The sequence below is a fragment of the Ylistrum balloti genome, unplaced genomic scaffold (genome assembly GCF_031769215.1).
Source record: "Ylistrum balloti isolate Yb309-2 unplaced genomic scaffold, AGI_CSIRO_Ybal_v1 Utg370574, whole genome shotgun sequence".
NCBI classification, from domain to species: Eukaryota; Metazoa; Mollusca; class Bivalvia; order Pectinida; family Pectinidae; genus Ylistrum; species Ylistrum balloti.
In genome coordinates this window covers 1,015,999-1,040,310 of record NW_026782359.1, presented here as the reverse complement: position 1 = coordinate 1,040,310, position 24,312 = coordinate 1,015,999, and the positions used below count along the sequence as shown (strand labels likewise).

General features: G+C 33.9%; 1 protein-coding gene across 1 annotated transcript; it reads left to right on the top strand.

Annotated features, from left to right (window-relative positions):
- The first annotated feature begins 526 nt into the window (after positions 1-526).
- LOC132556503 (sideroflexin-1-like) lies at positions 527-22,816 on the top strand. The gene is made up of 11 exons (XM_060220910.1): positions 527-648; positions 1,382-1,551; positions 1,948-2,118; positions 2,648-2,746; positions 10,072-10,147; positions 10,410-10,495; positions 15,959-16,086; positions 16,637-16,686; positions 18,322-18,371; positions 18,890-18,937; positions 19,406-22,816. Exons 2-11 carry the CDS (start codon positions 1,391-1,393, stop codon positions 19,500-19,502), a joined length of 966 nt encoding a protein of 321 aa, XP_060076893.1. The 5' UTR covers positions 527-648; positions 1,382-1,390; the 3' UTR covers positions 19,503-22,816.
- The last annotated feature ends 1,496 nt before the right edge of the window (positions 22,817-24,312 follow it).

Here is a 24,312-nt window from a genome sequence, read left to right as displayed (position 1 = left end):
TAAGATTAAGAAATATCCAAAGCTTGTGGTGCAGACGATAATTTTTTCAATGCCTAATTTAGTTACCTCCCTTCTATTTTATAAACTTCCGGTAGGAGTTTTTTCCCGCTCCATGTTTGAACATCCTTGTAAAATCAGCTCTCTTATGACTTTTGTGATGCATATTAATCATTAAGATGAAATACTACGTCAATTTTAACATTAAGTGTTAACATGATTTTCGTGACAAACATATGGTTATGATATAAACGGAAATAGAATGTTAGCAATACTGAATTATTAATGTTGATGCTACTGCTAGTCTTCAAAGTAATAGGAGTGAATAGGGAGAGAATATACTTTTAATAATTTCACTAAAACATTTCTTTTATTACTGATGCTATAATATCTGATTTTGTTATTCTTAATCGTTACTTTACGATGGACATTATTTGTACATTCAGTGTGGAACTTTGACAATCTTGTGTTTAGTAACATACCGAAGAGCCAATCAAATAGCTTGAACTGGACACACCTCCTTTACTTAGCTGTGAAGTATAAGTGCTCTTGTAGAGGTCGGATCGGTATCGAGGTTGGCTTCTGTGATTTAGGGGAGTTTAAGTGTCCATTGCTAACGCACAGAATTGAGTAATTGTCGTGTGCCGACTAGTGAGTATAAATTTATGTTTACAGCGCACTTTTGTTTACACCGACTACTACAATAGTACATGACCATCGCAATGATAACATGTGTACGATTCAAACATTTTCACGTGTCATAGAAATCGTGGATCAACTATACATCGTGTACAATAATTTAGTTTTCCTTTGATGAATGACTGTACTTTCCGTACTCTTGCGACTGAATAAAATAAGCATGACTGGTGTTGATGACTGGTGTAACTGTTTGTAAACAATGTATTGTAAACTTACAATATTTGTATATAGGTCACTAGCTATAGGCATTACTGGGCTAGACCTAGATGTAGATTAACTAAGATGACTACATGAGTTGTTTTTGTGCATTTGGAATTAAGTCTCAGGATTTTATAAGATGGTTCATTCTGCATTGACTTACCAGGTGCATATAACTATTTAACTAACATCAATAAATGGTACATAAAAAAAACAAATGCAGACTAAGCCAGAATAGAACTAAATTTTGCTTCAATAAACTAGTAGAATTGATATTACATTATGAAATCTATGGTACTCTAAACTGAAATAGTTTTACAGACTAATATATGCACAATAACTATATAAATAGCCTCTAAATTCAATTGTCATATTGCTCTCTATTTAATCCGCCAAGGTCGGATAGTTTTGTAAATATTTGTTTCAGCAGAAATAAACAGACTGACAACAGACATGAATGTTGACAGTTAATTGTGTTATGTTTCAGAAGGCAGACATGAGTGGTGACAAGGCCAGAGTGAATATAGAGGAGCCGCGGTATGATCAGAACACATATATCGGCCGGGCTAAACACTTTGTCATCACAACAAATCCACTCAATGTCCTAGCTACTAATGCACAGCTAGAGAAGGCCAAGTCCATTGTGGAAAAATATCGGTAACCACCTTCAATACTAATAGCTGATGAAATTTAAACCTCATGCAGTATTGATGATTCTTAAAGATAATTTCATTGTTTTTTGGTTGTTTTTTTTTTTTTTTTGTGATAAAATATGAGAAATAATTTGATTGATATTGAGACTCTGGCAAGGAAAAAGGAAAAGTAATTCATTGATTTAGCCTGATTTCTTGCAGAGTTCAATTCTTTGTCGATTATTTGTGTGCACAACGCACATTTACAAGTAATGTAAATAGTGTATATAGAATGATTGAGGATGTCAGGCCAAGGTGATCAAATTGATTCAGATGTGGTGTGCTGCTTGTTTATAATTCTGAAGCAATGTTTTTAGAATTTAAATCAACACAATAGTTACAAGATTAGATGGTTTTTCAGAAAGGGAGAGGACTTACCTGGAACATCAGAAGATGATCTTTGGAGAGCGAAACAGCTTTATGACTCTGCCTTCCATCCAGATACCAAAGAGAAGATGATGCTGATCGGTCGAATGTCAGCCCAAGTACCAATGAATATGTGTATAACAGGATGTATGATGACATTTTATAGGTAGGCAGTAATTGAGAGTAGTTAAGGGGTAATCAAATCAGTGACATCTATATACATGTACATTAAGTAACATAATAATCTTTATTTCACAGGTTTTTCATCCACTATTAATACAGAATATCAGCATTTCAGTAAAACTGACATAATGATCACATCTTCCTGATTACTGTAGAGCGCTGTAAATGAACATGTGCTTTTTCCTGTTTTCTAATATCTGATAATTTCACTAGAACAGTTACTTATGTAAGTTAATAAATTAACATTTAAAATTGATGAATAAAGGTAATAATGACATGAATGTGTACTCCACAACACATCAGTTGAAAAGCATGAACCCTCTTTCATCAATCCACCTGCATGTATAAAACAATGATTCTTTTGTATTTTTCTTTCGCCCTTGTAGTTGAAATATGCCATAATTTCTACACCGCTTGTTTATTTCTTGTAGAACAACTCCAGCTGTTATTTTGAATGGTTTTGTTGCCTTGTAGAACAAGCTGTTATAGATAATTGTTTTGTTAACTTCTAGAACAACTCCAGCAGTGATATTCTGGCAATGGTTTAATCAGTCCTTCAATGCTGTAGTGAACTACACTAATAGGAGTGGAGAGAATCCAGTCCCTGTAAGGTAAGTTTTTAAGTATCCATGTAGACTGTGTGTACATAGTAGCACATTATGAGTATTACTCAATACATAGACCTGACCTTGTCTGTCCATTTGTGTCTGTTTATGTCATACCTGAGTGAGAGAATGGAGTGTATGGACATTGAGTACCTGTGACTATGCATGCCTCTGGAGTAATCTCGTAGGCGCATGCGCAGCCACATTTCCTCACACACCACAACCCCTCATCCTATCACTTGCAGCAAGGGCACAGGAGAGTCATACAGCTCCTACTGAGACCTGGTAAGACAGACTGACCAGTGTCATATTATTGTATACGAAAACGAAAAAGAAACGCTGTGTAACCTAAAAAGATTCTTTTAAATGATATAATTTAATGTTACATTATTTCATTCATTTTTGTATACAATTTCATCTGTTTGGAACCATTTGTTGAAGGTTCATTCTATCGATTATCAATGCTAATTATGCCATAAATATCCCCCTTTTAGCGATGACCCTACTTGTATTGCGCAACACAGCCGGACATTTCAGTATCTTGTGTGTCCTCCATGCGCAGCCCAGATTCTTCTATGCATGGAATTCATCAGGGTGTTAACCCTTGCAATGGGGATGTTATTCCATTCTTCATGCAAGGCACGTGTGAGCTGGACCACATATTTAACTCTCCTATCCAATTCGTCCCACAAATGCTCAATTGGAGACAAATCTGGACTGAATGCTGGCCAATCGATTGGGATTACGTTATTGTTGGCAAGAAATTGCTGACAAACTCTAACGACATGGGGCCGGGCATTGTCTTGCTGGAATATCAGGTTCCGTGCATGCACACACGGCACAGCAACTGGGCGAAGGATTTCGTCTCTATACTTTACGCCGGTTAAATTACCGTCAATCACGATCAGGGGTGATTTAAACCCATAGGAAATACCGCCCCAAACACATACTGAACCACTGCCAAACCTATCCCGCTCAGCGACGCACGCGTCGGTGTAACGTTCCCCTCGACGTCGCCCGTCCGAACGGTAGAGAGTGAACCGGGATTCGTCAGTGAAGAATACCCGTCTCCATTGCCTCGTAGGAAAATTTCTGGGCGAGTATGCTTGTAACCAAGCCAATCGGCGTTGGCGACGCGCATGAGTTAGGGGCAGACCAACGTAGGGACGTCGGGCTCTTAGGCCATTGAAGCGTAATCGGTTTCGAACCTTATCAGGATGAATATGGCGGTTATGACTGCCTATAGTGTTATTTGCAGTTTCGGTAGCTGTGAGATGGCGATTATGTAAGTGAGAAAGTCTTATAAACCGATCCTGATGTGGCATCGTGACGCGCGGACGTCCACTTCGCGGTCGGTCGATGACCCTCCCCGTCACTCGCACACGTTGGACAAGACGTTGAATTGTCCGAATATGCACACCAACATGTGCAGCAACCTGAAGTTTGCCCTGACCCTGCAAAAGCATTTCTATAGCCTGTCCCCGCTGGACTTCCGTCAATCGTGGCATGGATGTAAATTGCTTAATTCGAATCAAACTTTGAAAAATCAATCTGAATACTTGAACAGTATCAAATAGACTGAAAATTTCCATTGGCGAACTCAATGACCTTCCCCTGCACGGGATACTTGTATTTTAGCACGTGCCTCGCACGGAGCGCGGAGGTCAGGTATTGTGTGATTTTAAACATGTGTACCTATTGACTGCGAACAACACATCAACCTGACCGAGTGTCATTATTCTAGGCCAAGCAATAAATCATTTGTAGTATATTTAGTGTACCTGGCGTTTCTTTTTTGTGTTAGTATATATAGTTTAAATCCATTTATGTAATGTGGTAATACTTTCTGTTGGATGTTTATGTGATAATATTTATTTTTATCTGTCTACGACAGTATTTATATTGTAATTGTAGGCTTCGTGTGAAATATAAATTAGCCACTACAGAACCTTAGAAAAAGTGTCCATATTCTCATTTAACCGAGAGGACCTTACATCCATATTTGATATAAATTTCCCGGTATTCAAGGAAAGCTAACTTTATACACAAAGAACATCTATGTTTCAACTTATTTCGGAACATTTTCTTGAGGTTGGTAATGTCAATAGAATTGAAATTCTTGCAACAACTGTCAGGAAGAAATCAATGGCACTATGCCATTCCTTGAAACCCTCCTAATAACGAAGATGAGGTTACTATCAAGGTAGTCTGTAGGTAAAAGACACACACAGACCAATACCTCGACTCCTGATTGCACCATCCCTTATATCACAAGTATTGTGTGAACCTTGCTAAACAGATGTGAAACCATTGTCACAGAAGAATAAGACAAGAAGCATTGAAAAAATAACATCTTTTATTCCATGAAAACATGTGGATACCTTGATTGGGCAATACAAAAGTTTACAACAAAGTTAATGGAAACAAAATGACTAAGAGATGAAACACCAAGGAAAAAAATAAAACGAAAGGCCTAGTAGTCATCCCTTTCATCAAAGGCCAGTCAAAAACTACTCTTAGGATTTACCATGATCATGGGATTGCAACAGCCTTGAAAACTCACAAGACTGTCTGAAACATCCTATACTATCCTGATGCAAAACAAGGCAATGCAGATCACTGACTCCAATTGGGAAAATTCATCTTATTAAATCTTTAATGATATCACAGTTTAACCATTTATTTATGTCTTTGCCAAACCCAGACAACCAGTTCTTGAATAAGCTCAATTCCATCCTTTTTAGCTTTTTATGGAACAGTAAAACTGACAAGGTAAAGAGAGATATTGTTACCCAGAATTTTGATAACGGTGGACTTAAAATGGTAGATATAAAGTTGTTTATAGATAGTCTGAAATTAGGCTGGATTAGAAGATTACACCAGAAATCTGCTAAATGGCAAGCAATTCTTCAAACATATATTGACCTACATATGCTATCTTCCTGTGGAAGTGATTACAATCAGAAATGTTGTAATATCTGTAGAAATAATTTCTTGAGTGATGTTTTCAAAGCCCTGTTGAGGTTCAGTGAAAGGGTGGGGGTAGAATATGTTAAGAAAAATATTTGGAAAACTCCTTTATGGTATAATAAAGATTTGTTGATAGGGAAGACAAGTATATTCTACAAGACATGGTATGATAAGGGAGTGATGATAGTTAATGATTTATTCAAAGATTTTTCTACTGGCACTTTCTACACTTTTCAAGATTTTAAGCAAATTTATAATGTAAATTCAAATTTCCTTGAATACCATGGTGTAGTCTCTGTGGTTAAGTCATATTTAGCTAGATCTGACTTTGTAAGAACATGTACCTCTCAAGTTTTTCCAACCATTCCAAGTAGTATTGAGTGTTTTTTAAAAAAAGGAAATGGGTCAAAAGATATATATAATCTTTTAGTAAAAAACGATATAATTTCTACTGGGAGGAAAAGATGGGAAGAAATATTAGAATTTGATGTTCTAAATTGGAGGGATATTTATAAAAATTGTTTTCGTGCAACAAAAAATACAAAACTTCAATAGTTTCAGTACAGAGTGGTTCAACACATCTTAACAACAAATTTATATATGTTTAAAATTCGACTACTGAATAACCCACACTGTACATTCTGTAACTTAGAAAAGGAGACAATTATTCATATTATGTGGGAATGTCCAGAAGTTAAAAAATTTTTAGAAAGTGTAGAAGTTTTGCTGGATGCTCTTTTTATTCCATTTTCCTTCAATAAAATAAGTTTTCTGTTTGGTTTCATTGCTAATAAAAATCAGTTAATCAGTAGCAAACTTGACAATGAAATCTTAATTATCATTAAATATTACATATATAAGGCAAGATGTCAACACAAAGCCTTAAGTGTATATAGTCTTATTTATTCAGTCAGGGAATTTTATACCTTTCAGAAATATATTGCCAATAGTAAAGGTGAACAGGCACAGTTAAGTTTTAATGAGGAATGGAGAAAATGGAGAAAATTATTGGAATTGGCCAATTCTTAACTTTAAATACATTTACTGTCATGTAGTATGTTTTACCGTATTTTAGTATTCTCTGTCTTTACAGTATAGCAGGCCCCTTGCTTACCCTTATAGTATTTATTTATTTATTTATTTACCAGGTATTTTTCTTTATACTTGAGTCCCTATTGTTTCGCTGATTATTGCAATTTTTACTAACCCAGATCACCTCTCTCTCCCCCTCTCTCTCTCTCTCTCTCTCTCTCTCTCTCTCTCTCTCTCTCTCTCTCTCTCTCTCTCTCCCCTCTCTCTCTTTTTCTCTCCTCTTTATCTTTATGTGTAGTATTGATGTAGGTGTAGGAGTGGGTGTGTAAGGGTAGTGTTGTGATGTTAATAAGGGTGTTGATGAAAATGCCAGGCGATGATGTATGGATGGATTTCAAGTTATAATGACAAATTGTGTTGATAGTTAGGTTGATGATGAGGTACATATGTGATAATGAATGCTGAGGATGAATCTATTGACATGAAGGTGGTGACAAAGGCATATTGAATATGACAATGATGAAGAATGTATTGACATGATTACTTGATTGAGATCATGATGACTGATGATTATGATGAGGAGGTAATGTTTATAATGAGGAGGATAATGATGATGAGGTAATGTTTATAATGAAGAAGATAATGATGATGGTAATGTTTATGATGATGATGATGATGATGATGACGATGATGATGATGATGATGATGATTATGGTGGTGGTGATGATGATGATGATGATGATGATACAACTTAATTGAGATTATGGTGATGTGTGAGTGAGCATATTGTATGTTGTATGTTTGATGATGTTTTGTTGATGTAATTGTTATGAAAAATAAAAAAAATAAAAAAAAAAAAAAAAAACAAGGCAATGCAAGAACTGTGATGCATCATATATTGGAGAAACAGACAGGAGATTGGGACACGACTTCATGAACATCAGAAAGACAAAGAATTCCAAGAAGGCAAAATAAATTCACTAGATCAGTCCCAGATCAATAAATTGGCACTTACAAACCATTCCACAAAATTTCCAGCAAAATCATTGACTCAGAAAATTCCTAAATATTTGGCAAGGAAAACAACCTTTTTTGGCAGCTGGTTGAGGAAGCGATCTGGACATGCCACAGTTGGCCAATACTAAATAAAGATGAGGGCAGAGGCTATGACAGAGTGTTAAACAAAGTGAAACCAAATGGACTACAGAACATTGTTACCATCTTGTACATTATTTCTCTCTAATCTGTTTACCAGGTTGCCACACTATTTGCAACCTCAGTGTACATCGAATTATAGTGCAGCTGTTGGTTGATTCTACACATCTCATACACTACACACAATAGTGCTAGTATGCTTCATACTGGTCATTTGTTTGATGAAGTTGACCATGTAGTAATTAAAATGTCACACTCAAATTAACTGCTGGTTGTTATATAAGAACTTCTATTTTATTTACCAACTTGTATTAATCTCTTTATGTGTCTCAGATGGATGAAGTCCACTATTCAAATCAAAACAAATCAAATCAAAATTAGTATGTTATATATGTCATATAACATTCATAGATGTATGTATGCTGTATTTTATTTGGTACAAGATACGAATGTGTTAATCCAAGTCTCCATCACTTTCTCCTGTGTACAGTATATACAAATATCTAGGTACATGTTATAACACTTTTAGTTACATTTAAAATACAATGACTGATTGCTAAGTTGTGAGGCTCGTATTGAAGAAGTTAAACAGAGATGTCCTTTTTCAGCTCTACTATTCCCTGACTATTTAAGGCTGTGTACACAGAGATTGGTGTCATTTGATTAGTTTATGTAGAAGAGATAGCACTCTTAACCATATGAGGCAAGCGATTTTTTAATAATGGACAAAATTGCTGAAAGAGCAGTGATTCAATATTTGCATAAGAAAGGTCTTTACATCTAAGGATATCCATACTGATATGGTAGCAACACTAGGGAATGATGCTACAGTGAAAAGGTGGGTGGCGGAATTTAAGTGTGGCAGGCAGTGCCTTGGAGGTGATGCCCATCTTGGAAGGCCTGTCACTGCTGCAACCCCAGAAATGGCCAATAAGTCCTTGATATTGTTATGGCTGACAGGCGAGTTACAGAGAGATATATAGCCCGTACATATGAGATTTGACACGAAACAGTACATTCAATTTTTTCAAAAGATCATGCAATGAGAAAGTTCTCATCTGTTTTTAGAAGCAGATCCTGCTAACTTTCTGATTAGGTTGTGACTATCGATGAAACCTGGGTCCATCTTTTCACCCCAGAGGCCAAACAACAGTCTAAGCAATGGAAGTACTCTGGTTTGATTCTGCCAAAGAAGACAAAAACTGTTTCTTCAGCTGGAAAGGCCTCAGTTTTCAGGAATACTGATGGTGTTCTGATGGTAGGTTAACTGCAAAAGGTAAAATTAATCAATGCCACATATTATGCATTGTTAAACTCCAGCATTGCAGGAAACTCAGTAAAGGTGTGTTGTTCCAACGGAAATTGCTCCTGTTCACAAGTCTGTTATTGCCATGACTGCCATTAACGAGTGTGGCTTTAAATTGATTGAGCATCCACCTTATTCACCTGATATTGCTCCATTACACTCATCTATTTCCGAAATTGTGGAAGACCATATCCGATACCCACTTTCAGTCTGATGATGATGTGGAGGACTTTCTGAACAGTGAAGAAAAGGACTTCTTTAAATGTGGTATTGAGGCCCTTAAACTTTGTTGCGAAAGTGTTTAGAAACTGAAGGGGATTATGTTGAAAATAAATGCAATATGTCCGCCAAAAGTCAAACCCTTAAATATGAGGCTAACAACTTATCAATCAGCCCTTGTATCATCTATAAACTGTAATATCTTTTCACTTTAATGTTTGATTGGTAAAGTTAACTATCTAGATGTATGTGTAACAGGAGCGGGTTGGTGTGACTTGTATATAGCATTAAATATGGTCTCTGTCAATCAGCTGAAGGAACATGCTTTTTTGTTCAGTTGATAGAGACAGCCGATTATCGTGACAGAGACCTGTGCTAGATTCCTGCTCAGGGCACTCAACAGGAATGTGTATTTTCCCTGTTCTTTCACATATGCATAAAAATTTCATTGAAAATGTTGAAATAGAGCTCCAATTATGCTTATTGTTTGAAATGGACTGAAAACATTTTGATGTTCATACCCACATGTGTACCTGAAATCAGGCTTTTGTTAAATGTTTAACTCACTGAAGCATACATACTAGTATACAGAATGCCAGTAAATGATAACAGCAAGTGATTATCTCCCTTGAACACTTTTCTTTGTCAGTCAGCTGGGTCTATCATACGTACTAGCATCAGGAGGCGCTGTAGGAACAGCTATGGGTATCAAGAGCCTTGTCAAGGTCAGTACACTTACATAGAACTAGATTTGTTTGAATATCCCAAACCCATCATCAAGGTCAGTACACTCATGCAGAACTAGATTTGTTACCATGGAGATGGATAAATGATGATTGAATATCCAAACTTCTGAATCAACATATTATTATTGTGTGTGCCACTCTTATCTAATGATCAGTTTATGTGTATTGCAAATTAATAAGACATGTCCAGCAATATAAGTATAGTAGGGCTATTAATGACATCATTTTCACCTATTTCCAGACTTTTCCACCTGTTGTTGCCCGTCTCGTACCATTTACAGCTGTTGCATCAGCCAATTGTATCAATATCCCCTGTATGAGGAGCAGGTACAGTAGCTATTGACATCATTACATCATTACTACAGATTATCACATCATAACTACAGATCATCACATCATAACAACAGATTATCACATCATAACTACAGATTCATCACATCATAACTACAGATTCATCACATCATAACTACAGATTATCACATCATAACTACAGATCATCACATCATAACTACAGATCATCACATCATTACTACAGATTATCACATCATAACTACAGATCATCACATCATAACTACAGATCATCACATCATTACTACAGATTATCACATCATAACTACAGATCATCACATCATAACTACAGATTATCACATCATAACAACAGATTATAACATCATAAATACAGATCATCGCATCATAACTACAGATCATCGCATCATAACTACAGATTATCACATCATAACAACAGATTATAACATCATAACAACAGATTATCACATCATAACTACAGATTATCACATCATAACAACAGATTATCACATCATAACTACAGATCATCGCATCATAACTACAGATCATCACATCATAACTACAGATCATCACATCATAACTACAGATTGTAACATCATAACTACAGATTATCACATCATTACTACAGATTATAACATCATAACAACAGATTATAACATCATTACTACAGATTCATCACATCATAACTACAGATTATAACATCATAACAACAGATTATAACATCATTACTACAGATTCATCACATCATTACTACAGATTATAACATCATAACTACAGATCATCACATCATTACTACAGATTATAACATCATAACAACAGATTATAACATCATAACAACAGATCATCACATCATAACTACAGATCATCACATCATTACTACAGATTCATAACATCATAACAACAGATTATAACATCATTACTACAGATTCATCACATCATTACTACAGATTATAACATCATAACAACAGATTATAACATCATTACTACAGATTCATCACATCATAACTACAGATTATAACATCATAACAACAGATTATAACATCATTACTACAGATTCATCACATCATTACTACAGATTATAACATCATAACTACAGATCATCACATCATTACTACAGATTGTAACATCATAACTACAGATTATCACATCATAACTACAGATTATAACATCATTACTACAGATTATCACATCATAACTACAGATTATAACATCATTACTACAGATTATAACATCATAACAACAGATTATAACATCATAACAACAGATTATAACATCATAACAACAGATCATCACATCATAACTACAGATTCATCGCATCATAACTACAGATTATAACATCATAACTACAGATCATCACATCATAACAACAGATTATAACATCATTACTACAGATCATCACATCATAACTACAGATCATCGCATCATAACTACAGATCATCACATCATTACTACAGATCATCACATCATAACTACAGATCATCACATCATTACTACAGATCATCGCATCATAACTACAGATTATAACATCATAACAACAGATTATAACATCATAACTACAGATTGTAACATAACTACAGATTATAACATAACAACAGATTATAACATAACAACAGATTATAACATCATAACTACAGATTCATCATATCATATCTACAGATTCATCACATCATAACAACAGATTATAACATCATAACAACAGATTATAACATCATAACTACAGATTTTAACTTAATAACTACAGATTATAATATCATAACAACAGATTATAACATTATAACAACAGATTATAACATCATAACAACAGATTGTAACATCATAACAACAGATTATAACATCATAACAACAGATTGTAACATCATAACAACAGATTATAACATTATAACTACAGATTATAACATCATAACAACAGATTCATCACATCATAACTACAGATTATAACATCATAACAACAGATTATAACATCATAACTACAGATTCATCACATCATAACTACAGATTGTAACATCATAACAACAGATTCATCACATCATAACTACAGATTGTAACATCATAACAACAGATTATAACATCATAACAACAGATTATAACATCATAACTACAGATTGTAACATCATTACTACAGATTCATCACATCATTACTACATATTATAACATCATTACTACAGATTCATCACATCATAACTACAGATTATAACATCATTACTACAGATTCATCACATCATAACTACAGATTATAACATCATAACAACAGATTATAACATCATAACAACAGATTATAACATCATAACTACAGATTGTAACATAACTACAGATTATAACATAACAACAGATTATAACATAACAACAGATTATAACATCATAACTACAGATTCATCATATCATATCTACAGATTCATCACATCATAACAACAGATTATAACATCATAACAACAGATTATAACATCATTACAACAGATTGCAACATCATAACAACAGATTATAACATCATAACTACAGATTATAACATCATAACTACAGATTGTAACATAACTACAGATTATAACATAACAACAGATTATAACATAACAACAGATTATAACATCATAACTACAGATTCATCATATCATATCTACAGATTCATCACATCATAACAACAGATTATAACATCATAACAACAGATTATAACATCATAACTACAGATTATAACTTAATAACTACAGATTATAATATCATAACAACAGATTATAACAACAGATTATACCATCATAACAACAGATTGTAACATCATAACAACAGATTATAACATCATTACTACAGATTCATCACATCATAACTACAGATTATAACATCATTACTACAGATTCATCACATCATAACTACAGATTGTAACATCATAACAACAGATTCATCACATCATAACTACAGATTGTAACATCATAACAACAGATTCATCACATCATAACTACAGATTGTAACATCATAACAACAGATTCATCACATCATAACTACAGATTCATCATATCATATCTACAGATTCATCACATCATAACTACAGATTATAACATCATAACAACAGATTATAACATCATTACTACAGATTCATCACATCATAACTACAGATTATAACATCATTACTACAGATTCATCACATCATAACTACAGATTGTAACATCATAACAACAGATTCATCACATCATAACTACAGATTGTAACATCATAACTACAGATCATCACATCATAACTACAGATCATCACATCATTACTACATATTATAACATCATTACTACAGATTCATCACATCATAACTACAGATTATAACATCATTACTACAGATTCATCACATCATAACTACAGATTATAACATCATAACAACAGATTATAACATCATAACAACAGATTATAACATCATAACTACAGATTGTAACATAACTACAGATTATAACATAACAACAGATTATAACATAACAACAGATTATAACATAACAACAGATTATAACATCATAACTACAGATTCATCATATCATATCTACAGATTCATCACATCATAACAACAGATTATAACATCATAACAACAGATTATAACATCATTACAACAGATTGCAACATCATAACAACAGATTATAACATCATAACTACAGATTATAACATCATAACTACAGATTGTAACATAACTACAGATTATAACATAACAACAGATTATAACATAACAACAGATTATAACATCATAACTACAGATTCATCATATCATATCTACAGATTCATCACATCATAACAACAGATTATAACATCATAACAACAGATTATAACATCATAACTACAGATTATAACTTAATAACTACAGATTATAATATCATAACAACAGATTATAACATTATAACAACAGATTATAACATCATAACAACAGATTGTAACATCATAACAACAGATTATAACATCATAACAACAGATTGTAACATCATAACAACAGATTATAACATTATAACTACAGATTATAACATCATAACAACAGATTCATCACATCATAACTACAGATTATAACATCATAACAACAGATTATAACATCATAACTACAGATTCATCACATCATAACTACAGATTGTAACATCATAACAACAGATTCATCACATCATAACTACAGATTGTAACATCATAACAACAGATTATAACATCATAACAACAGATTATAACATAACTACAGATTATAACATCATTACAACAGATTGCAACATCATAACAACAGATTATAACATCATAACTACAGATTATAACATCATAACTACAGATTGTAACATCATAACTACAGATTATAACATAACAACAGATTATAACATCATAACTACAGATTCATCATATCATATCTACAGATTCATCACATCATAACAACAGATTATAACATCATAACAACAGATTATAACATCATAACTACAGATTATAACTTAATAACTACAGATTATAATATCATAACAACAGATTGTAACATCATAACAACAGATTATAACATTATAACAACAGATTTAACATCATAACAACAGATTTTAACATCATAACAACAGATTATAACATCATAACAACAGATTATAACATAACCACAGATTATAACATAACTACAGATTATAACATCATTACAACAGATTATAACATAACTACAGATTATAACATAACTACAGATTATAACATCATTACAACAGATTATATATCATAACTACAGATTATATATCATAACTACAGATTCATCACATCATAACAACAGATTATACATAACTACAGATTATAACATCATAACAACAGATTATAACATAACTACAGATTATAACATAACAACAGATTATAACATCATAACAACAGATTCATCATACCACAACTACGATTCATCACATCATAATTACAGGGTTGAACACATGGTAACTACAGGTTCATCACATCATAATTACAGGGTTGAACACACGGTAACTACAGGTTCATCACATCATAATTACAGGGTTGAACACACAGTAACTACAGGTTCATCACATCATAATTACAGGGTTGAACACATGGTAACTACAGGTTCATCACATCATAATTACAGGGTTGAACACACGGTAACTACAGGTTCATCATAATTACAGGGTTGAACACACGGTAACTACAGGTTCATCACATCATAATTACAGGGTTGAACACACGGTAACTACAGGTTCATCACATCATAATTACAGGGTTGAACACACGGTAACTACAGGTTCATCACATCATAATTACAGGGTTGAACACACGGTAACTACAGGTTCATCACATCATAATTACAGGGTTGAACACACGGTAACTACAGGTTCATCACATCATAATTACAGGGTTGAACACACGGTAACTACAGGTTCATCACATCATAATTACAGGGTTGAACACATGGTAACTACAGGTTCACATCATCATAACAAGAGGCTCATTACATCACATTTGTGTAAAGATATAAAAAAGTACCAGTACATTGGAGGTTAAGAAATACATACTGACTTGTTCCAGGGAGCTTATGGAAGGCATAACTGTGACTGATGAGGAGGGTAACAAGTTAGGGGAGTCAAAAATAGCTGCCAAAAGTGCCATTGGTCAGGTGGTGCTCTCAAGGATAATGATGGCCCTTCCAGGAATGAGTATGTACCAGTCTGTGATACAATATCTACAAACTGAGTTTGTTTGTATGAATCTGACCATGTGTAAACTTACTGACATGATCATTCAGGATAATTCAAGATAGCAGGTTGCATACCTCACAGAATGAACAGACAAAAGTTTTTTTTTTATTTTTCTATATCACAATCACATGGGGAAAAAACAAATTGAATTGAAACTTTTGTCTATGAACAGTTGATGTCAGTTTGGCACATCTGAAAGTTGTTTGTGTTTAGATATAGAAAAAAGCATGTCAACTGCCACATGATATTAAGCAGTTTTTCCTGTAACTTTCATTTTTAATTTGATACAATGAAATAGAAGGACAAGTATAAATCTGTATAGTGATGTAGGCATGGTTGATTTTAAACCTGTATTGATACTAACTACATGTAAAGGTGGTTGTATTACACTCAGTATTTTTACTTGTGATATATTATATCCCTGGGTAATGCAATATCATGGAAAAGTTATCATCTCATTTTGTATTTTTGTACAGAAAATTGTTTAACAATCAGTTTTATTTTTCAGCTATACCCCCATTCATCATGAACCATTTAGAGAAGAAAAGTTTTATGAAGGTAAGTCTTAAAATGTACATATTTCCTACTTGGAGAAATTTTAAATCATGTTAATCCTCTTCAGAGTTTTCAAATTTGTCGGTTCAAACAAATGCAACTGGCATCAGCCACCTACAATCCTATTTTCTTTAAAGTCTTTTATGCTTCCCGAAAATTTCATGTCTGTAGCACAACTTTGTTGATAGTTAAGCAATAAGGCAACAATCCTGAAACTTGTTATATACAGTGATGATACTAAGACAATGGCTCTCAACCCCATAATAACAGAGTTTTTTGCCCTTTTTTAAAAATTTTGTGTCTGGAGCTTTTCTTTTTTTGCATTTATACCAGGATATTGTAAAATGACGTAATCATCAGCCATACAAGAGCTAATTCCAGTGTAACAAAGTTAGGGCCCATGACCCCCTCAGTACAGAGTTATTGGCCTTTGTGTCATGAGCATAGCTTTGCTTGCCTTAAAACTAGGATCATGATACTTAGTATATTCATTGGTCATACTAAGAGAATGTGCAGTACACCAAATTGAGGGCCTGCAACCCCTTCATAACAGGATTATGTTAAGATTTTTAATCTAATAAAGTTGTTTTCTGAAGCATTCATCAGTTTCAGTGATACTCTTGTTTTTTTAAAATGTTAACTACACATTTGAACAGCTGATTTGATTGTGATGTAGTATGGTCTGAAAATCTCAAGACTCACACCTTCTCAGTTTAATGAAAGTAAACTTCTTAAGCAAGTGGAAACATCACTTATTGATAGGGATTCAAATTAGAATTCAGTCTTGATTTAACAAAAATCTTCCACGGGGACCACACAGGCTTGGCTAAAAACATAAAGGATGAGGAAAGTACTTTTAGCAAATTTTGTTTATGTGGAAAGCTAAAGGTAGAATAGACTATATGTGCAATCTTAAGTTGGAATGGGCTCCTTTGTAAATGTAAAAGTAGAATGGACCTCTGGGGTAAACTAAAGGTAGAATGGACCTGGGGGTAAGCTAAAGGTAGAATGGACCTGGGGGTAAGCTAAAGGTAGAATGGATCTCTGGGGTAAACTAAAGGTAGAATGGACCTCTGGGGTAAACTAAAGGTAGAATATACCCCGGGGGTAAACTAAAGGTAGAATATACCCCAGGGGTAAACTGAAGGTAGAATGGACCTCTGGGGTAAACTAAAGGTAGAATGAACCTCGGGTAAACTAAAGGTAGAATGGACCTCTGGGGTAAACTAAAGGTAGTATGGACCTCTGGGGTAAACTAAAGGTAGAATAAACCCCGGGTAAGCTAAAGGTATATTGGACCCCTGGGGTAAGCCATCAGTGTAATGAACCCATTTGAAAAGCTAAATGTATAATAGATCCATAGCATAAAAAAGGGCATACTTTATACTGTAAAATTTTATCTCTGTAAGTTTTGTTCCTTTTTACCAATTCACAATCAATGATAACAATACCAAATCCCAGTATGTAACAGATAGGATGAAACAAAGTCAGTTTCTCAAATGCTACAATGCCACCAAAGAATTGTTCCTGGTCTATTTGGGCCCAGGTGATTATAGACAGGTTCTGTTGTTTTTATTTAAAGAAAAAGTTATGTATCACCATGTCTGTTTCATTTGTTGCTTTTTCTGTGTTTTATAGAAAATGCCATGGCTGAATGCCCCAATTCAGGTTTCCCTTGTTGGATTTTTGTGAGTATATTTCTGTCTGGTCATCATTCATGAGTAGGGATTGATCAGTACTTACAAAATATAATTTACCATTATGCTTTTTCTTCCGAATATGAATATTCTAAATCAATTTTGTATAATACAAATGATACAGTACTGTGAATTTGTTTCATGTGCGATTGAATCTTCTGATCAAAACAAAATTGCAATAATTAATCATCACAGAAATTTGCTATTAGTTTTGTACATGGCTTTTTACTTGATGTGCAGTTTATCCAGAATCTCTATACACAGCACATCCAACTAAGACTTAATGAGTCTATTTTGTAAATGTGTTGTTGATGTCAGTGACAATTTATTCCCTTGACTGTTTGATTCTAAGAAGTCTGCATTTGATAACTTTCAAATAAAGGTCATTAACTTCTTTGAATTCAATAAAATAGATTGCCACATATGTGTTGTTTTGCTGATCATGAAAGTAGCTATAAAAACAGTAATATGGAAGCAGTGTATTAATGTTCTTTGATCTGTGTTTTCAGTCTGATATTCGCCACACCTTTATGCTGTGCTATGTTTCCGCAGAAAAGGTTTGTATGATTATGTCTTTTTAGGTCACCTGAGACTTTGTCTGTCATTCGGGATCATAAACTTTGATATTTTTTACTTCTGGAAAACTCCTGAACCAAAACCTTCCATGGCAAAGGTGCACCAAAATTGTAAATTATATGGTCCCCAACCTCCAGGGACCTGAGGGGCGGGGCCAAAAAGGGTCAAATTTATTTTGACTTTAGTGGTATGGTAGAATCTAATACGCATCATCGATGAAAGGCTTTCAGGATCTTTACCAAAATTCTCAATTTCATGACTCCAGGGTCTCACTTTTCCCCCTAGATAGGGGATAAAGTTGGTCTTCTATCCTAGAATTTTTTTCCTTTTATCTATCATTTATTAATAAAAAATTATTATAATGATAAGTTGTATTTTGAATGTTTGTAGCTTTGTCACTGGTAGCTAAACTAATTAACATTTCATGTCCATATAATTCTTTTTTACAGTTCTATTGGTGTGAATCACTTAGAGAAAGATTTACAAGAAAAACTACAGTCTCTACCTAATCCCCCACAGCGTGTCTACTTTAACAAGGGGCTCTGAGAAATTGTCAGTGTAGTTGCTGAGACACACTGGTGTATCTCTTTCACAGCGTGTCTACTCCAACAACAGGCTGTGGAAACTAGTCAGTGTAGTTGCTGAGGCACCGAGGTGTCTTCAAATATATCCTATAACTATATCTATCTGCACTTGGTGATGAAACTAAATCACATTGAAGATATTAATCTTAAACCTGAATGTCAAGGTGTGTAAACCTTTAACTTGGAAACTCCCACAAAAGAGACTGCTTAAGTGTACTATCTGTATATCACATACACTATACCAGATCTGGTGAAGGCTTCTGTTATTATAAGTTTACATGGCCTGGAGGGCTAAGTGAGCTTACATAAACACTTAGATGTTAATGATGTGAAATGGTAATGTATTTTGTGAGAAGCATTTAAAAGGTGAGTAATGCAGGCCCATTTGGCCTCTTTTTTATAATTTCCTTTTCATATAGGGGTGATCAAAATATAAAAGAATCCATTGCCTGATTCTAGTAGTAACACTTATTCTCTTTTTTTTTATTCTGAAAATGTTCAGAGCATGTAAAGAAATGTACCTTTTATCCTGTATTTAGGAACCAAGTTGTAAAGATAATAATATTTATAAGAAGACTTTGATCAGGTAATTTTAACACAGTATATTTCTGAAGACTGAATAGCAGGTTGTAATAATACAAGTGACATTTCACAATTAAAAGTGTAATCAACTGACCAGAAGTGGTTATAACAAGAAAAACATTTATACTTAACTTTTAGGACACACTTCAATAAATGAATTATTATACCTTTTTTTATCTCTTTCGTTCTGATCAACAGAACAAGTTATTTCAATTATAAAATGTCACCTGTTCTTGATATACCAAATTGTATTCAGAAGGAAAATTAGTTTAATACAAGGATACACAATTTGATATTGAATCGTTTATGTACTAATTAGGTAAATAATCACTGGTTTTAGACAAATGTACTGATCATGAAAATAGGTACAGCTTTCCTAACAAGGAAATCTTTTGTAAAAGGAGATTCACATTATACTAAGGTAGCATACTCAAATGACACCTTACAGCAGAAAAATTATCAGATTTTGGTTGCATGCTCCTTTTCTTCTGTAATTATATAGTTATAATTGTGTGATATTATTTTACTTAAGATTGAAGCTGCCAATTTTGAAAGCTCAATATTTTATCATAAACATATTTAAGTGATATCATGTTTTTAAAAAAGTACAAAACTAATTGAACCATTACACTGAATAATTTTAAAGAAATTTCAAATTTTATTTAATTTGTAATGTTCAAGGTATTTAAACAATTAGAAAGGTTGATATGTTGAGATACAATTTTGTTACATACTTAATCTAATTAGTGATCTGTTGGTTGATATTGAAGGCATAAAATATGATAGTGTCATGTTTAACTGATTTTTTTTTTTTTTTTTTTTTTGAATTTTTTAATGTTTAGCTCAACATTGCTGAGACATGAAACAATTGTATTTTTTATGAAAAATATTGTTAAGATGAATGAGTTGTTTTGTGTGTGCCAATATTTTGTTACCATTATACACTTACTTTTACAGATTGTTGATGTTTGATCATGAAAGACAACTCTGTTATACAAATGTACCTCTCAAAGGTCAGACCTCACCCATCTGTTAGTGGTCAGACCACAAACCTCTGTCATTTATCAGACCTCACCCCGCTCAGTGGTCAGATGACACACCTCAGTAAGTAGTCAGGCCACAAACCTCTCTCAGTGGCCAGATGGCACACCTCTGTAAGTGGTCAGACCACAAACCTCTGTCAATGGTCAGACCTCACCCCTCTGTCAGCTGTCAAATCATAAATTTCCTTCAGTGGTTAGACCTCACCCCTCTGTCAGTGGTCAGACCTCACCCCTCTCAGTGGTCAGATGACACACCTCAGTAAGTAGTCAGACCACAAACCTCTCACAGTGGCCAGATGGCACACCTCTGTAAGTGGTCAGACCGCAAACCTCTGTCAATGGTCAGACCTCACCCCTCTGTCAGCTGTCAATTCATAAACTTCCTTCAGTGGTTAGACCTCACCCCTCTGTCAGAAGTCAGACCTCACCCCTCTCATTGGTCAGTTAGCAACCTCTGTAGGTGGTCACACCACAAACCTCAGTCAGTGATCAGATGGCACACCCCTGTCAGTGGTCAGACCACATAGCCAGACTACACACCTGTCAGTGGTCAGACAACACACCACTGTCTGTGGTCAAACCACCTCTCTCATTCGGTTGCTGGAATACCAGTCTCTGTTGCTGTAATACCCGAACTGTAAAATAAGATGTTTTCACAGGGCATTTAATAGTTTTCAATAAATAAATATTTGGTTGGTGCTGAATTTCATGGATGAATGATTCTCAGGAAATCAACTGTACTGGAATTATCCTTGAATTTTTATCATTCCTTTGTTATGCAAATTTGTAGTTTGAAAATATCCACAAAATTGCTGGATATAAAACTGACTTTGTTTTTTCATATTTTACATATATATGTTCATCTTGTTATAGATACAACTCCCAATTTCAAAGAAAAACATAGGTATTGTCAGAGAACCTAGAATATGTCTGAATTTTTACCAATTTCATATGTCATTGTGAAATGCTGCTACGTTCGATTTGGTGAAAAAAAATAAATAAATAAATACTTTAGAAATTCAGACACCCAGCATAAACTTACCTCAGAACCGCTCTAGATCTGTTTAGAATTTAGCAAGAAATATTCAGTCATAGCTTACATGTAGTTTACATTATGTCAGTGTGAATTTCTATGTTTAAATAAGTTTTTGCCGTCTGTCCACTTGGAAATTTATTGCTTGTACTTCAGAGCTATGTTTCAGAGTAGGATATTTGCTAGATATAACATAAGATGTTGAGAGCATCTCCAGCGTTGTGTCAGAAAGCACTGACTGTATCAACACTAATTAGTATGGATAACTGCATGTGTAGTTGTCACTAGTCTTTCCTTTTTATACCAGACTCTAGCTAATCTTATCATTCTGTGTTACATATTTTTTTAATTTCTCTCTGTGAGAGATTCACTACTCTGCAGTATTCTCAGTGTAAGAGTTAGTAATATTTTGCTGTCTTTTCTGAGACATTTAATAATTATAGTATTCCTGAAAATATGAGAATCAATTTGGAGTGTGCATGAAAGTGAACATTTGTTTCTAGCTATGCTATTTAAGGAGTCAGTTTTATTCTATAGACAATATGTGTTTGGTAAATCCCTCACAGAATAATGTGTGGTGTGGTTCAGGTAAAAATATACAAGAAATTTCAAACACTTTTATATGACTCATTGATCATGTATTACATTGTTTACATAAACTTAGGTGTTCCTACATTTTACTTCTGCCCACTATAGACAAATGACATTTTTTGACAACATTTCACTAGAAAAGACTTTGGACTAATATGCTCGAAAGAGCAATATATTCTTCAGAAGAGATGAAAGTTAATAATAAGTAAATTCCCACAAGAATGATGGATTCTTCAAAAGAGTTGAAAGCAAATAATACGTAAACAAATTCCGGAGATACAGTACTTGCATTTACCTAATAATGAATAGAAGACTGCAAAGAAGACTCACAAGAGAATAGCACCTGTCAAATTTGGATTGAGATGCGGTTTGGGCTAAATAATGAATTAAGACAGCATCATACAACTGTTTCATTCTCCAATAGGACTCATCAATGATGGCTAAGGGCCTGAAATCATGAAACTAAGGATGTGACTAAGGAAACTAAAAATTGGCCAAATAAAATGTCACAAAAAATGCACGAATCCAGAAATTCCATTAATATAAATTCAGCATTGCTCAATTTAAAAAATGTTAGGTACATTATATTTTTGTGTAAATGCTTCATTATACAGTTGTCTTCCTGGGAGGATGAGGCTAGTGACAAAAGTGTGTAAATTTGGAGGGAAAGTTATGAAAAGAAAATCAGCATAAACAAATGCAACAAAAGTAACATGAACCCTTTAATTTCAGTCTGGTACGAACTGGGAGGGCAAACAGCTATATGTTGCTATTTAATTCATTATTTTCCTTCCACGGTATCTTAAAGTTAATGTATTGGAATATGCTGTCTTTTATACAATTCTTTAGGGGTGTGACAATTGACATCCTATAGTGGTTATGGCTGGACTTCATTTGTTATAAAGGTTTATCTCTGGTTTCTACCTTCAGCTCCTGTAATGATTTCCTTTCAAGAGAGTCTGTGCCTTGACTCAGTCTTGTTAAAAACCAGACTTGACCAAGATATGTTATACTACGTGCCACACTCAGAAACACTTCATTTCTTGATCAGATATAGCCAAGATTTCGCTTACCATTTTCAGTAATATAAAATCAATCTTTAACATCTGCCCCTAAAATACATGTATAAGAACAACATGTAAATTGAAGACTAAAACAGAAGATATTGAAAATATTTGGTGGTAACCTCTGGGACCAAAATTATATCTCCTTTGGCTGACTTGTTTTTGTTTCCATACGAGACTGAATTTAACAAAGAGCTGATCAAACAGGTAACAAAGACATTTGATATCCAAAGACTTGTTCCCATAATCACACTTTCAAATAAGATGTCAGCCACCGACAACTAAATTTGCAACAGTTTTGAGAAATGCAGGTTTGGAAGTAATTTGGGAAGTTTCGTGGTAACCTCATCATTTCAATGTATCTGTCTTGAGCTCACTTGGCCCAAAGGGGCTCATGGCATACCACGGAGTGTAGCGTCAGTCCGTCAATAGGATTTTAACCAAATTTGGTCAGAAGCA

Coding starts and splice junctions, on each gene's coding strand:
- LOC132556503 (XM_060220910.1), top strand. CDS start 1,391: ATGAGTGGTGACAAGGCCAGAGTGAATATAGAGGAGCCGCGGTATGAT. Junction 1,552..1,947: donor TCCATTGTGGAAAAATATCG/GTAACCACCTTC, acceptor ATGGTTTTTCAG/AAAGGGAGAGGACTTACCTG. Junction 10,148..10,409: donor GTATCAAGAGCCTTGTCAAG/GTCAGTACACTT, acceptor ACCTATTTCCAG/ACTTTTCCACCTGTTGTTGC.